A 16,401-nucleotide genomic window follows, 5' to 3' on the forward strand; every position below is an offset into this window, starting at 1 on the left:
TTCATCTTATCTAAGAAATTGCAACGCACATTTTTCTATCCGTATACAGCTACAAAACTACGAGACATATGTACATATTACAGCCGTAGATGTTACACTCACCCTAAACAAACAAATTGCCTATTTTCGAATACTGTACACATATAGGCACGTATATAAATTGATCGTACCCATATTTCCGATTTACTTCTTATATCTATCTGAATTAGGCACTACCCGCAAAGTCCATTAGCACGCATATACTATTATATATACCTACATATACACATGTCTCGTTGGAATAATTGATATTCATATATAAATGACTAAAAAACTAAAACAAAATAATCCTTTTCCACCCAATTCATACGAACTTACTTCGTTATGGTATTGACGAGTTAATATGTGATGATGACGTCATGCAGGTTGAAGAGGGCACGAAATTCACGAAAAATTGTAAAGTTTTACCCCCTATAACTTTGTTAATAATAGTTGGATTTTCTTCAAACTTGACCAAACTGTGCATTATGTTCTTCGTTATACGCATACTAAATTTTGTACTTCTGGGATGAACATAAGGGGGGTGCCGGGTAAATTTCTAAAATGTGGAAATATACTATTATTAACTTTATTTGTACAGATATCGGAACCGGATATATTTTGAGGCCTAGATTTCGTAGAGATGCACTACTGCGATTTTTTTCAGATTTTTCGGTTGGATAGGTTCTGAGAACGAGACCTGTTACACTTTTTGATGGTCATATTTTGAGCCCTCACTCCACTATGTTTCACCCAATATCAAATATTGAACCAGTTTCAAAAAGTACTAATTGAGACCTTTCATTTGATACCCCACATGGCCGCATTTTATGAAAAAAAATGTTGCACCCTCTTTTCACATGTATGGGGAGCCCCCCTTAAACTTAACACAAAATGGTGTCAGTCGCTGCATGTAAAGGGAACGGTAGATCACATACTCCTACCAATTTTCGTGACAATCGGTCCACCGGTTTCCGAATAAATCGGCTGTGACAGACAGACAGACAGACAGACAGACAGACAGACAGACAGACAGACAGACAGACAGACAGACAGACAGACAGACGGACAGACAGACATCGAATCGATTCTAATAAGGTTTTGTGTTTACACAAAACCTTAAAAAACAGTGGGGCAAATATTTAGTTAGGATAATTGTTAACAGATGACTCTTGATGATCTTGTCAAAGGTTCAAAGTAGTTTTGTGAAGTACGGTTGTATAATTTGGTGTAAAATAAACGCTTATATTAAAGTTATAGAACGGGATTTGCTTAGTGCTACGCAATCTAGTGATACGAGCCTACGTGAAGTAAGTAACGTAACAAGTGATGAGTCGACCTAGAGCAAGATCGTAACAATATGAAGGGAGCCACAGCAAGTCTTTTTCTTCGATTGGGGAAAGTGGCAACGGAGTATAGAGCAGGACTTCCCTCTTTCCCTTGTACTCCTTCGGGGCACCTTAGTTTGATCGCGACACGCCGCTATATCTAAGTATCTCCTTTGGAGGAACCATAAGCTTTCAATCAATTTTTTAACAAAGACTGTTTCTCGTGAATACCTGCCCTCCTCGCTTCATCCAGGTGAAAATAGAAAATTTAACCATTCACCATAACAATTTGAAAAATCACTTCAGTCGTTAATTTTTAAAGATTGGCAGGAGTTTTCATCGGTTTTGTGGATAACTTTTACAGAAATAATAAAAAAAACTAAAATAATGAGAAACATGAAACCAAGGGAATCCATACGATTGACACCCACAATCCCTTGGATGAGATACATTTTGACATACTCTAAAAGATATAAATCACTTTCTACTTAATAATTTCTATAAATTCCAGAAACCTCCAATACACCGCCGTTGTACAAAAGATATGAAATCAACTTCGATAAACGGTTACAAGAAAAGGCAAATTTTTAAGAAAACTATGGGCGTCAAGGTAATACCAAGGATATTTTCACTACGTTGCTAAATAAAACCAACTGCCATGTCCTTGCACAAAATAAACTCCACTTTGAATTTTGTGTACTCAATGCAGAAATTGTTACGTTTAATGTTTGTGGCACTGTTTTTTTTTGTGGTTTTAAAATCAGATGGAAAGTTACTGCACCTGTTACGTTCCAAAACAGTTGAACGAGTGTTTACTAGTTTATTGTGGTCCTTGAAGCTGTTGGAATTTGGTTGTTGTGTTTACTTGAAAAGAACCTACTACCATAAACTTGACATACCTAATCATTAGAGGATATTTTGTCAGGTTAATAGAAGCCTCAGGTAAAAGTTAGGATAGAGTCACTTTTTCCAAATGGCGAAACGGATCACGACGAGCCGACGCCACTTGTGAACGGGACAAAGGCTGAAGAAAAAGAAGAAGAACGATAGCATTATCGAAATCGATAAGAAGCAGCTTTCGCGGTCTTGTCTAAAATAGTTATGTTAACACCAGTATCAAGTTGAGGCTGTTCTGTGCTAGTGTTTTTTCTGTTTCTATATGGGAGTAGCACATGGGAAGTTACCCCCACTGTTATCCAAATGCCCCAAGCGCTCGTCATCACCTTGCGCCGTATCATGGGAATACCCTGGCCTGATACTATAATACTACAAATGATGAATTTTATTTGCTCACAAACCTGGCATCCGTACGCAATGTGATCAGGAAGCGGAAATGGCAGTGGATAGATCACACATTAAGGAGAAGCAGCAATTGCATTGTCGGTTACGCCATGCAGTGAAGCCCACTCTCAGAAGGTGGCCGACGGATGGATCGCTCCAAGAGCACTTGGAGCAGAACAATCCTTCTCTATTGTTCAGGCAGTATCAGAAAGTTGTGAGGGGAGCTGAAGCGCAGGTAACCGCGAATGTTGGAGGTAGGTGTGGTCAATGTGCTACACCCCTCCAAAGGGTAAATGGCAAACATATCTATAAACCCGTTGATATGAGCATATTCCTTTCAATGAACTTTGCATCCGCAGCAGTAAATACAATTAGAAGATCTCTTAACGAGACCAATTTTATTTACTGGATTGGTAAACGATGATTAATTTTCTGTATTTCAACATCCTGTTGAGCTATTTTTAATTGTGAACTAGCATGGAATGTTCGGCCCGGTATTGTCTAATTCATTGTTAGGTCAATTTCAGCACTATTTCAAGATTTTATATCTAAACCATTATATTTCGTTTAAAGATTGAGGTGTCCTAAGTCCGCAACCAGTTGATGTCGGACCGGACCAGGTGGGGAGCAACTTGATCCCTCTTTCTTTTTGGTCCACGGACCCCTCGTTTTGAACTTAGCACCCCCGTAAAGCCCCGATTTTCCGCGTCATAAGCTTTTTGCCAAGCCCCCACGGGTGTTCATTCACCTCTTGACCAGGCTCTGCCAGCCGCGAGCTATGCTTTTATTTATCGCGCTGCGGAGTCTCCTTTTTGATGATCTATACTCTGACTTTATGGCGCATTGTAACAGAGACTTCAACTCAAAAGTGACGATGTCGAACATTTATCGCGAATTCGTTGTTTAAAACTTCGAGCCGGGTTCTCGCCGTCATTTCCAGAATTCATTCCCACCTGGAGTCTAGCTGGGGCATCCTCCATTTAAGGGCCCTAGCATGAAAATCACCACCTACCAGGATCCGTCCCTCTGTGGCAAGCCCGGCGTCCTCCAGAGCATCACGCCGGCTTCGAAGGTTTGGTATTGTCTCATATGGCGTCAGATTAATGCTAAAAAACATTTTCCCTAAACACCGAATCCAGACAAAGCCTCCCTCGACCTTGGGGAAGAACGCCAAGTCGAACGTCGTCCCGAACCCAGATGGCAAGGGTACTCGATAAGTCGAGGTGCCATGAAGCCGGATCCCTGTTCCGATATTGCTTGCTGATTAGAACTACATCAGCCCTTACCTCCACAGCCAACTGCGCTAGCAGCTTGTAAGCAGTTGCACCCCGGTGTATGTTAATTTGTAGAATGCGGATTTAGTTTCGCCCTTAAGATTGAACACCGTCCCGAACCCGCGGTGTGTGCGATGCTGTCACGCAACGCGCGGCGGTCGCTTCGCTATCACCTGACCGCATCTCCAGCATACTGTGCTCCTGTGCGGTCCCTTGCAAATTACTGACGTGTGTCCACAGTTCAGACACCTATATCCGCGTTCGTCCCCTGCATACTACCATCCAATTTTGAGAAGTTTCTTCGCATAGGTTTAGGAATAATAGAGGGGTGCTATGTTTACGCCTACCATTCTATACGAGGGATTGATCTCCTCTCTTGAGCCCTCAACTAGTGTAATGAACCCACTTTTTTCAAAATGACCAAACGGGAAGTCATCGACATTGCACAGACATTTACCATAAAGTAACCCAGATGATCACAACCAGTACGAAGGAAGCTTTCAAAGAGGGCTGGTTTTTAGTAGGGAGAGGCACTCTTCAATCCAGGCTTGAAGCCTGGTTTAAATGTTGGCTGAAATCATTAAAAAGAGGCTGAGAAGAACATAAGGTTGGCTATAACATCTTTGTAAAGTCGCTTTTGTAAAAAGCTCAATTCGGTCGCGCATCCTCGAGATTAAAGCTGATCCTTGTTAAAGAACGTAGCATTTACAGAACGGAAGGTAAAAGGAAGTGATGTGAAAACGACAAACTATCTGCTTGAAGTGTACTTTCTAGGCATCTAAAATCAGAATTCAAGGCCGGTAACCATATGCACCGCTTTGTCCAGACACTGGAGCTTATTTCAGCTTTAAATCGTTCCATCGATCCATAGATAAAAAAAAAGATATCCGAAAAGATATATACATCACATAGGGTATGCCGAGTGCCGGACCTTGAGAAACTGCGCTCGCTACTAAATATTTTCCTGGGCTTATATATCGGCGTCATTGAGGAGTTGAGTCTTTGTGGGCACATCCAGTTGATTTTAGTGATCCTGGGAGTTGAACGTGAGGGCAAACTCGGGTCTGATCGCCCTCCTCGAGTATGTGGGAGGGTACTCCCCAACAGGTTGACTGGAATCAGGTCAGTGCGGAGAACCGCAGCTAAACCTTTCCACCACTGAATTGACGCTCTGTGAACCGTGAAATCCCATGTCGTCTAGATTACGGAAATCACAGTACGCTGGACAGACACAGAAAACATGAAACCAGTGTTCAGAGTGTGCTACACACAGAACACAATCTGACTGAAGGTTCCGCGAAAAGGGAAACTCATTCAAGCTACCATGCTCCGTCAGGAGAAAGCCTATTTCAAGCCCAAAGTCCACGATAGAACTTCCTCTGGCAGGCACAATTTTAACATACCCGTATGTCATCCTACCTTTCCCACATTTGTTCCAACTAAACTGCTACTTAAATATCGCACTCTTGGCTAACAATTTTTGAGCGGTCTTAACCGTCGAAACCGTGCGACACACAGAAGGACACGCAAACAACGCTACCCGCTAACAAGCGGACGGGCCGGGGTCCTGTAGAGAAATGGGCAAGGGTTCTTGACGTATGGACGGCGCCAGGACACAAGTAAGTTAGTTCGAGCAAAATAAATACGTGTCTGCACGTTAAATGGTGGCACCCTAAATGGAAAGATCCAGGAACTCGCAAAAGCCGCGATGGTGTGGTGCCAAAAGCTGCGACATAGAACGCGAACACGGTAAAAATGGCTATAAACTTCTCTATTTTGATAACTCCCACACTCAATATGGTGTTGACATTGCCATCTCAGAGGGTTTCCGCGCTCTCCTTAAAGAACTTGAACGATTTGATGATTGGCTGATGAAGCTCACCATTATATCGGCTGATCGCCCTATTCACTTCTTCACCGGGTGGGCACCACAAACAGGTCGATCTTCTCGATGAAAAGACTTGTCACGTGCCTGCTGATGATTATATCATCATTGCTGGCGACCTTAATGATTAGGTGGGTGAAAAGGTAGACGGTAACAGGTGCCATGGGGGATAGGTGTTTGGAGCGGGCAATGAGGATGGCGATCTATAATCGATTTTGCGGACACCTATGACCTTGTACTTATGAATACATGGTTCATCAAGCGATTGTTTCATCTTACTACATTTTATGGTGGAAACAGTAAAACACAAATCGTCTATATTCTCGTAAGATAAGAATTTGTTCATCCTCCACTTCCACAATCAATGCCGGAACTACTGACGCAATATACACTGCGTGGTTACTCATGGAGAATCACGGTGAGAAACATCGCCCCCTTTACATTGCATTTCTGGATCAAGAGAAACCGTTTGACCGTGTGCCACACGAATTCATCTGGTATGCTTTACGACAACACTTAGTACCAGAAGAACTCGTGCGCTGGGTTCAATTGGTCGTGCAGGTGTATCAAAACCATTTCGAGTCTCTGTTGATGTTCATCAAGGAAGCTCCCTCTCACCACTCCTCTTTGTTCTAGTTATGGACACTGTCACATGGGAAATCGAATGTTGGCCGAATATAAAAGACAATGAACGACGTCTTGCGGTAATGAAGACGAAGATGTTGCGTTGGACCAAGGGCGTGAAACGTTTTGATCACATCCCAAATAAGGATATACGCGATCGATATGGGGTTGCACCGATCTTGGAAAAATTGTGAAAGAGGCGCCTTCGATGGTATGGTCAGGTAATTTGCGCTAACCAGAATTCACTTGCCAAAATTGGTCTGAACATCGACCGGAAGGCGGGCGAAACAACGTTAGCTTCATATGCTGGTTAGGGAATTTGAAAGCCTCGCGATTACATCCAGATCGGGCATTTGATAGAGCCAAATGGCGAAACCGATTACGACGACCCGACCACACTTGTGAACGGGACAAAGGCTGAAGAAAAAGAAGAAGAATGATATCGATTGGTATCAAATCTTGACAGTTTTATTTCAATAGAAGATGTAAGGCCCGATTGAACATTAGAATCGATTGGAAGAGTGTGGTCAGAACATAAAACCTAAATCATCAAAGGACTCATATTTAAATAAGTACTCTCCATACTGGTATAATAATGCCTTAATAAATTTAATGTTCGGGCCTCTACAATAAGATCTGGCTGCTCTTGGTTCAGGACCAAATTGGGTCCGAGACCAGTGAGACAGCAGACGTACTAGGGGAAAATGGGATAGAAGCGTCTCTCGAAGAGTTTTTTTGTGAAATAGGGGGGGACTAGTAAAGAGCCTGAAGGAGGGTAAAAACTGGGGGAAGGGGAATCATAAAAGGAGGACTCAACTTTTAAATTTAGCTACCAAAAATATGTACTTGCTCGTGCTGTTTATGTTTGATTTAAGCACTTAAACTGAGAAAGCAACCCGACGTCCGATACGAATTTGACTTGTTTACGAACGCAGATCCGAAAACCATAACCATTTAACCTCAATATCTCACAAAGCGCACCAAAATTGTTTAATCTATAATAAAATTTTATGGTATCTTTTTTCTACCAACGAGTTAATTTCAGATGTTCTAACTTTAATTATTTCTAATGCAACATGATTAAACTATAGAGATTTATTTTATTTTTTTATTTTTTATTCAGGCTATATCACGTGTCCCACCGCCCGGAGGTGAACTATCCGTAATACCGATCGAGAAACTAATTCAAGTCGAAGATGTGATAAATGCGAAACCTTCACATGGCTCAGGAACCTTGTAAATAAATTTCTGTACTATTAATAATTATATTTAAAATTAGAATAAGATAATAATTAAGACACCATAAAATTAGCAGATTGAAAAGTAAAGATCGATAGAAATCCATAGTCAGATTTTAGAGTAAAATCGATCTAGATAACTACATAGTTTTCATTGTTGCCTGTTGCAAATGTATTTATTTATTTACTTATTGTTATTATACAATTGAAGCAGTTTGAAAACGTACATAAGTCGCTGTATCAAGTAGAGTCAGTTTTTATAGAAATTTCCTATTCAAGATTTTTTAGATATTTTTTTTCTGTAACTGATTGTTTATAGATATTCGTTCCTACGTTTGATTTAGACATACCAACGTTCAATTTCCATGATTTGAAAGAATTCATAAAGTGGTATATAATACAAAACACGGGTCTCCAGTGATATTTTAAATATTTTTTTTTATTTAAAACTTGAAATTTCCACCCAGAATAAAGCATTAAAAAAAGATCATTAATTGTATTTTTGGAAACCTATGTTTTGCAAAATAAGTAGCTTTTTTTAGGCAATACAATTATTCCTTAATTTAATTGATAAGTTTATGAATTAACTAATCAAATTATGAATTCATTTTTAATATATTCCTCTGTAGAGGAGCTTATTTTCTAGACTCTCCTTCTAGCTATGAATGTTTTTATATTTTGCAAGCAATTTTAATCAAAAAACTATCCTATAGCTTCTTGTATCTTATTATAATTCAAAAGGGTCATTGCACACCATTTGAGTATAGTAACATTTTAAGCACTTCACATTTCTGCCCATGCTCCAGAACTCTAGAACATTTTTTATGCAAATTTCAAGGTATTCATGACAATAATTGGACCTAAAAGTCTTTATTAGAACATTTGGAGAGTCTTTGAACTTGATTAATGACGGGTAGGTACCGCAGGTCAGTGAAGTGGTCATAAATCATGGTGCATTTTAAAGTACATCATGAAACCATCCAAGACCAACTAATTCTGGAAAACCAACTGATGCTGCAAAAAAGTCCTTAAATTTTGAGTTTTTCGCAAGTGCTTTAATCTTTAGAATTGTCAATTAGATTGTTATTAGAGCTAATTCAGACAATTTCTATTCATGTTTTAATAATATTAGTTGCCTGAAAATAACACCAAATATTCTGTAACTCTCATGCCTTCTTGGTAGGTCAAATGGTATTAACTCATCCTGATCAATGAGATTATTTAAGTTAATCTATCTAATCTACTCTTATAGTGGTAAACTCATATGATTGAAGCTACTTCGTTTGGTTAAGTCTAATATAGATACATAATCAAAAGAGTATTTTTTTGCTTAGAATCCTGTAGTTGTTGTCTAAAATATTGCACCATTGTAACATAAAAAGGTGATTGATTCGTGCCAGGGGAACATAGGTCGGGTAATCAGGCTAAGAAATTTATTACAAATACGTACTTCGCTTAACTAAATATTCAATTTTTTTGTGCTTTTTATTGATATTTGTTGATTTTGTAAGGAACCTTCAAAATCGAATTGACCAAATGTCGACGAATAAGGACCAGCGCTAGGACAGACTCACCACCATCTCTAAAATTAAAGTCTTGTATTACTTTTATTTTATAGTACTCATCCATCTGCAAAGATTTCCTTACCTTTTAAATACTTTACTTCATTTATGCTTACCCGAAACTCTACATCATGGGGAACCACCGCTCCGAGCACTAAGGCTCTCCCCTAAAATTGTTTATTTAACAGGCTCCTGCCTGGAGCATTCACTGACTTTTGCAAATCTGAAAACATCTTCCCGAGATAGAGGGTGCGCAGATTCTTCAGAAAACCGCGGTATGTTCATTTGAAATCTGAGGAGGCCAGGCACTGGCACATAAAGGACGGGTTCGTCTTTTCCTCTTCCTCACATTGGTTACATATGTATAGTCGGGACCACCGCCCTAGGTTTTTTGGTTTTCTTAAAAACAAAATCTTATTAAAATCGGTTTACTGTCTGTCTGTTCGTATGTGTTTTTTTTAAGGAGGTGGAAATCTTCAAAAGGCTCTGCCTGGGCACGCCAGAATGTGAGATTTTTACCACCTAAAAACACCTCCGCAAAACCAACATTAGGTATTACATCACGGGGCGGAGTCAGCTCGCTCTAACTTCTTTACTTTTTTTCTCTAAGCGGCGTACGTAACCGCGCTTTTTTCCTTTCCTCTGCTTTTCGCAGTTTGTTCTGATATATGCGATCATGAAGTTGATCAAAATCCAATCTTTCTCACATATTGCCATTCTCGGCATCACATTTTCTGGTACCCACACTTCTCCTAGAGACTCCTCTAGGTTCCTCCTTTCTTCTACAAACCAGTGGAAGAATACAAGCTCTGGGTCCTCTCCATTAGAGGTTGGACAATTGGTTGAACTGTCTAGCTTAAACCTGTGCAGGCACTGACGATATCCTCCATGCTCTACAAAAAACTTGGGAAGATCCTTGATGGTAGGAATCCGCCTGTGAGTCCACTGACTCCTTCCCTAGCGTCCCCAATGCTCTTGTCATCTATTAACAAATGTCTCCCTTTCGGTGTATTTCGTCTGCGATAAGGAAGAGATTGGTTTCTCATTGTATACGCCCGTCATCTAATCTGACGAGATGTCAATCGCATCATTTCCAAGATGACGAACGCTACATCATCTGAGACAGTCTTGAAGGCAGAACACACCCTTAGAACCGTCCTCCTGTAGACTGCACTCAGTTTATGAACGTTAACTGAAATCTACAACACCTCTCCCCAAACTGGGGTCGCATAGAGCATGTATAATGAAGTATATGGATAGGGAAAATTACCCGCATGATCTCGGGTCTCAAGCTACGACACAGGGTTTCTGACAGTTCAGCCTCCTTGGGCGATTGCTGGAGTCTAGACAGCAAACTTCGGATGTTCTTGTAAAATTCCGCGAAGGGTTCTTGGTCTTTTTGGGTCAGCTTTGGATCCGCTCTCAGGGATCAATGTCTGGCAAACGATCCCGAATTTGGTCCCGGAGGGCGCCCTGCAGATCTAGGCACTGAGTGTATGTGTTGCCTTGTCGATATTTCCATTATCAGTCCGCCACTTCTCCGGTAAATAGTAAGTAGGCGTATTCCAACAACAGAAAAAAATTCCCTTGCAGAGTCGAATACGCTAAGGATTCGACCCTGAGAAGGAATTTATTTATTGGTAGAGATCCCTTGGACCAGTCATATCTTAAGCCCCGAAAGTTCAAGATATGATATATTTTATCCGGAGACCTTATGCAACGCACACGTCCTGACTGGGAGAGTTAAAGCGGATAATCGCGACGAAAGTGAAACAGGAGCTGGGGGTGATCAATCCTCGTAGGGTTTTTAGGCGTGGAAGAGCGCTTTTCCCCGTCCGGCACCTCCTTGACACACAGACTCAGCCTAGATATTAACTTGGCTTCTAGATACGACACCGAAGGTGATTCCGGCATCACATCATATATGGGCCGTCGTGTTAGAAGTTCCCCGTTGGGTGCCGTCTGTCGGGGGATAGGCGGAGTCTTCGAGGGTGGCCAAAGTCCAACGGTGTTTCGTTCGCGCCCCCTGATGATGGGTTTTCGTCCAACCCACTGCTCCTCGCTCATTTCCATTAAATTCAGGATTGCCTACGTTCCCAGAAATTTTGATTCAAGCAAATATATTTAAAAAAAAAAAAACCCGTAACTCAATCAAAACTCGATCAGAGAAAAAAATGAAATAAATCAAATTGAGACTCAGAAGTCAAAAGGGCAAAAAAAAACTATTGCCTCTCTCTCCCTAAATTGTCAACTCCTTTTCTCGACTCCCACAAAACACTCGCATGACCAATTGCCATACCAATCTCAGGAAATTAGTTTCACCTGTGTGCAGAAAAATGTCCGCCCACGGTGCTTGTCAACATCGCAGAGAATGAAATAATAAAACCAACAAAAGGGATCGCGAGAATTCGATCTTCTTCGCTTAGAGTCAGAAATCAAGGAGAGGATGATTCGTTGAGGACGGAACGCCACAGTATGTAGCCGACTGCCTCCATATTCCATTAAGGATTCATCTCACCCGTCACTTAATCCCTACGAAGAAGAAAAATTAGTTAATTTTTCAAGCCGCTTCATAGAAAGGTAGGAAAGAACACTCCTCAGAAGCTCCGATGCTAATAGCTTGCAACATATAGCCGCAAAGGCCCGTAAATCCAGAGACTTCTGGGATGCGGACCTCCCTTCTTCTTGTTTTGGCAAAAGGATTGCGATTATTTTGAACAAGAGTCGCGGGCATGTGACTTGGAATGATTTTTGTCCACGAATCTTATTCATTACAGCAGCGCCCCACGGGTTCGTATTTGCTTCAAGGCACAACTGCTTGTAGTAATCCCTCTTAAGGCTACTTCGAAAATCGCGGTATTCTTTCTTCGACTGCTAATGTTCTGGCTTCCATCTTGTCCTTTGGCAAAGCCTCCTCGCTCACAAACACCACCTGCAACTTCCCGGTCATCTACTCTCGCTCTCCCGTTGCACAACATGCATCGTGGATCTGCCTTCTTCATCCTTTTAATGGCACTGTCTTCTAGGTTAAATTGTTCCCTTAACGCAGCACAGATATCCTCTGGTGATGTGACCTCGCCTAGGCCTTTGCACTCGGTCACTATTTGTTGCTTCCAAGCTTTCTCGTCTGCTTGCTCACCTGGCAGCGAAAGGCATCCACTTTGTTTAGTTCCCGCAACAGATCCTCCTTTTGGGTACACCTGATTTGGCTCACACAGGTCTGTCAGTTTCGAATGTCGGCGTAGGACATTTCTCCTTGCTCCACTTTTTGCCGCCCACCTTTGTTCATTCTTCGGGTTTACGAGCTGTGGTCTGTTCCCCTTTTCTCACAGTTGGACCCTTAATCGAAGAACTACCCGGAACTTTCGCCGACGTAGCTTTCTTTGGCGAAAGGGGCTTTTTACTTCTTGGCTGCTTGTTGGGCATCAAGGGATTATTCCATCCCTAATCGGTTTGCCTCTTACCTATCTTACGTTGAGGTGGCGTCACTTGCGTCTCCGTGTGACGTTGCCACATGACGCTTCGGCGTTTTTCTCCACCACCCCCTAATATAAGACAAATTAATACCTCGCAACAGAGCCCTGATATTTTGGTGGATATTTCGCCTCTCTTTATAGAACTCACAACTTCCACGATCGCATTTCACAGCATCGATGGTTATGTCACTCAGGGGACTCTCCAAGATCCTCTCCGAGTCACTCGACGAATCTCGATTGCTTAGGGGTAAAGTTGGCTTCAGTGGTGACCTCCCAAGTTTGAGCTTTGTCAAAAAGGATCCAGTGTAGATCTCATTTCGTTTCCACTAACATTTCTTGTAGCATTAGTTGCCAAAGTAGCCAAGTTTCCCACTACTGAAGCCCTGCGGTCGTTGGATATCGACGGCTGGGAGCCCGCTTGTCCACTCCCAAAAACCGCCGGTACTGGGTTTCCGAAGTCCTGCACCGTAAAAAAAACTACCCTTCTCGTCCTCCATATTTAGTTTGAGTTCTGGGTGTCCTTGCCATAGCCAATTTTTGTTCACGGGTGGGCGTTTACTTCCCATTGATAATTGATAATATAGGAACAACGAATTTAGGTAAGGTTTTATTTAATTTTATTCTTTAGGTTTAATTTAAGTTTTAGTAATGGCAGTACAAATGCAACTGTTTGATTTGATATTTTTTCTTTTATCCACTAACATTCAATTCGTTCATCCTCTCTAGATTCATTGTATTATTGAATCAGACTTCTGTTGAGAAATGGTACCATAAAAGTGTTACTTATATACAATTATGTAAAATAAAATTCGTAGGACGCACTGAGAAATAGTAAAATATAAAGCAGTGTTCTTATACCAACAATGAATCATAAACCACCAGAAATCCATATTTTCTATTTAACATTAATTGCTTGAGATAAGTTTAGGAAGATCATGTTGAGTTATTTAGTATTTAGCATGATTTCAAATGTTTTTCCCCAGATAGAATCAGTGATGATAGTTTAGTTTAGATTAGATTAAAATAATAACGAAATTCATTAAATATCATAAATATAAAGAGCTTCACGGAGTAAGAAAGTATTACGAAGACGCATACGAAACTGTTCAGTCCATAAAATATACATAACGCAACATGTGACGATAAATTCATTCGCGAGCCAAAAGAAAAAAGAAAAGATAAATATCCTGTCCATATCTGTGTATAAAATTTTCGTACTGAAATTTAGAAGACTATATAAAATAAAACGAAAAACTTTCCATACAAAGAATTAATAGCATCACAAAAACACAACGCACATATGAGATACATATGCACACAAACAATAAAAGACAATTACAACCATCAAATTAATACTATAAATAAACCATAAATGAAAACTTTGGGGAAAATCTTAAAAACTCAAAATTGACACCAAAAACCAGTTTCAAGTTACAATTGTTAACACAATTACAGATTCGAAACCCAAAATAGTAAACCGAAAGACAAAAAAAAAGATTCTTCTGCTCAAATCCAACTACAAAACAATTTATTTATGATATAAAGGAAACTTTTATGGTCTTGTCAACTACGATATTCACCGGCAAAGAATAAATCAAATATCAAACTATCTAAATGAACTAAAGTACTAAATAGTCGGAAAACCAAGTGAAGCGAGAAAACAATAGACTAGAAACCATTCAAGAACAACCACTTTTAATATTTATTTATTTTAATCAAAAAAGAGTAGCAGTAACACCTTGAAACTTAGGCCATAGGGTGTAGTGTAATAAAATGTAACACTGCTATTAATCAAACGAATGATACTGAAAGAAAAATTAAAAAAATCCACAACTACACACAACTAAAAGAAAAAAAAGATAAAATTATATTAAAATAAGGGGAAAACCATGTTGAATTGTATGTAAGAAGATTTGAAACGATACAATGGTGATTTTTATTATAACTACTACTAATATTAGTGAATATGTCAAAGAAAAAATATCTCCAAAAAAACAAGGAAAACTGAACGACATAAGCCATTTAAGACAGATTGATAACAATAATTATGATGGGTATTACAAGTTTGTGACGTAATACATACATAATTGCGTTTTTAGAATGTTGAATTTTATATTGTTTTTTGAATGTGGTCAAGCTTATTAAAAATTGTGTCTAGATAATTTTATTAGTGTAATTTTTGAAATAATTCAATTATTATACAGTAAAATATAACTTATTCCAAGTGTATTTAGAAAGGTAAGTAAGGGATAAAAATCAAATAAAAAATTGTAAAAAAAAATATTATTTGGAAATAAAAAGGATAGTTTTTATCGAAAAAGTATTTAGAAGAAACATGGAAACGACAATTCTCCACTAAAAACTATTAATAATTAAATTGATTGTTAATCCTGCCGACCCCGCTTCTGAACGGAAGAAAGGCTAGGGAAGAAGAAGAAGTCCTGACTTTTCGGAATAATTACTTTATTTTTTATTGATATATTTCTGACGAGATTTAATAATAATCGTTGGCACAACAATCCATATTGGATCAGGGCCTTGAAGTGTGTTAGAGCACTTCATTCAAGACCGTAACGGTACACTACAGTAGACTGTAGGAGGCAATGTGGTCAGCATTGCGCTCGCCCGAGATTATTACCCTGATTTGACTCAGGTACTCATTCACAGCTGAGTCGACTGGTATCCGACGTCAAATCACGATACAAATCCCACTGTCGCCAGCGAGATTTGAACCGCGACCTTCCGTACGACAGCCTTGTGCTCTAACCACTCAGCTATCCGGAGACGAGATTTAGCATAGATTTTATTTTTGTATAAAACACAACACGCGGAATATTCTTTATTCTAGGTCATGTCTTTGCCTTTAAGACTTTGTGTAAAAGAAATCTGTCTATCCGTCTACCTGTCTGACACACCCAATTTATTCGGAAGCGACTGAGATATTGTCATGAAATCGAGTAGTGTAGTGAAACACTGCCTATGTTATGAGTCGAATCTTTCTGTATTTAGTTTAAGGGGGCTTCTGCATTGCCTACTACAGTGAACCAATCGGATTGTTGTGCCAATAATTATTACTATTATCAGAAAATACCCTTAAATTTATCCTAGAAGCGCAGAACTTTGCGCATTTACCGTAAACAGTCGAGCACGTGCAATGATTTTTTCCTACCATATAATTTCGAAGAATGCATTGTGTCTAGTCTGCATTGAGGGCATACTTTAACCTCCTCCCTCATTCGCGAATCTCAGACAATGGAACATAACATGCTTTACCCTCCTTCTCCGGTGAAGACAGTGCACCTCATTCGCTATAAGCTCCAACGGAGCCCCGCGATAACACATACTGCCTCACCGAATACTGTTCCATATTCACTACATATCCTCAGCACAACTGGCCGATATGTGGAGCTTTTCTTTCCCTGGTTCACTGGGTTATCCAGTGCGCACGGCCAGACAGGAGGCGCGAATAGCAGGATAGATTTCACCATCCCTGCGATAAGCAGCCGGTGACTATATTTTGGCCCTCCAATATTAGGCATCATCTTCGCTAGAGACGAGCTAGCCTTTACTGCCTTTCCGCGCGCGTAATTCAGGTGCCCTTTGAAGGTCAACTAGGGATCGATCATTATCCTCCAGGTATCTAATGATCGATTTGGAAACGGCCTTGTGATTACCAACCCGGATTTCGACAGTGTTGTTTTTCCTGCGATTGGTA

At 40.1% G+C, this 16,401-nt stretch overlaps 1 protein-coding gene across 2 annotated transcripts in view; it reads left to right on the forward strand.

The window, feature by feature from the left end:
- The window catches only part of LOC119651722 (anoctamin-8), a 131,405-nt gene extending 116,731 nt beyond the window's left edge, over nucleotides 1-14,674 (forward strand). For both annotated transcript variants that reach the window (XM_038055444.1, XM_038055445.1), the window contains one exon: nucleotides 7,534-14,674. In XM_038055444.1, coding sequence (XP_037911372.1) covers nucleotides 7,534-7,650 — 117 coding nt within the window. In that variant the 3' untranslated portion in view covers nucleotides 7,651-14,674. The remainder of the gene's footprint in view (nucleotides 1-7,533) is intronic.
- Nucleotides 14,675-16,401: the final 1,727 nt, after the last annotated feature.

Source organism: Hermetia illucens, chromosome 3, assembly GCF_905115235.1.
Source record: "Hermetia illucens chromosome 3, iHerIll2.2.curated.20191125, whole genome shotgun sequence".
Classification (NCBI taxonomy): domain Eukaryota; kingdom Metazoa; phylum Arthropoda; class Insecta; order Diptera; family Stratiomyidae; genus Hermetia; species Hermetia illucens.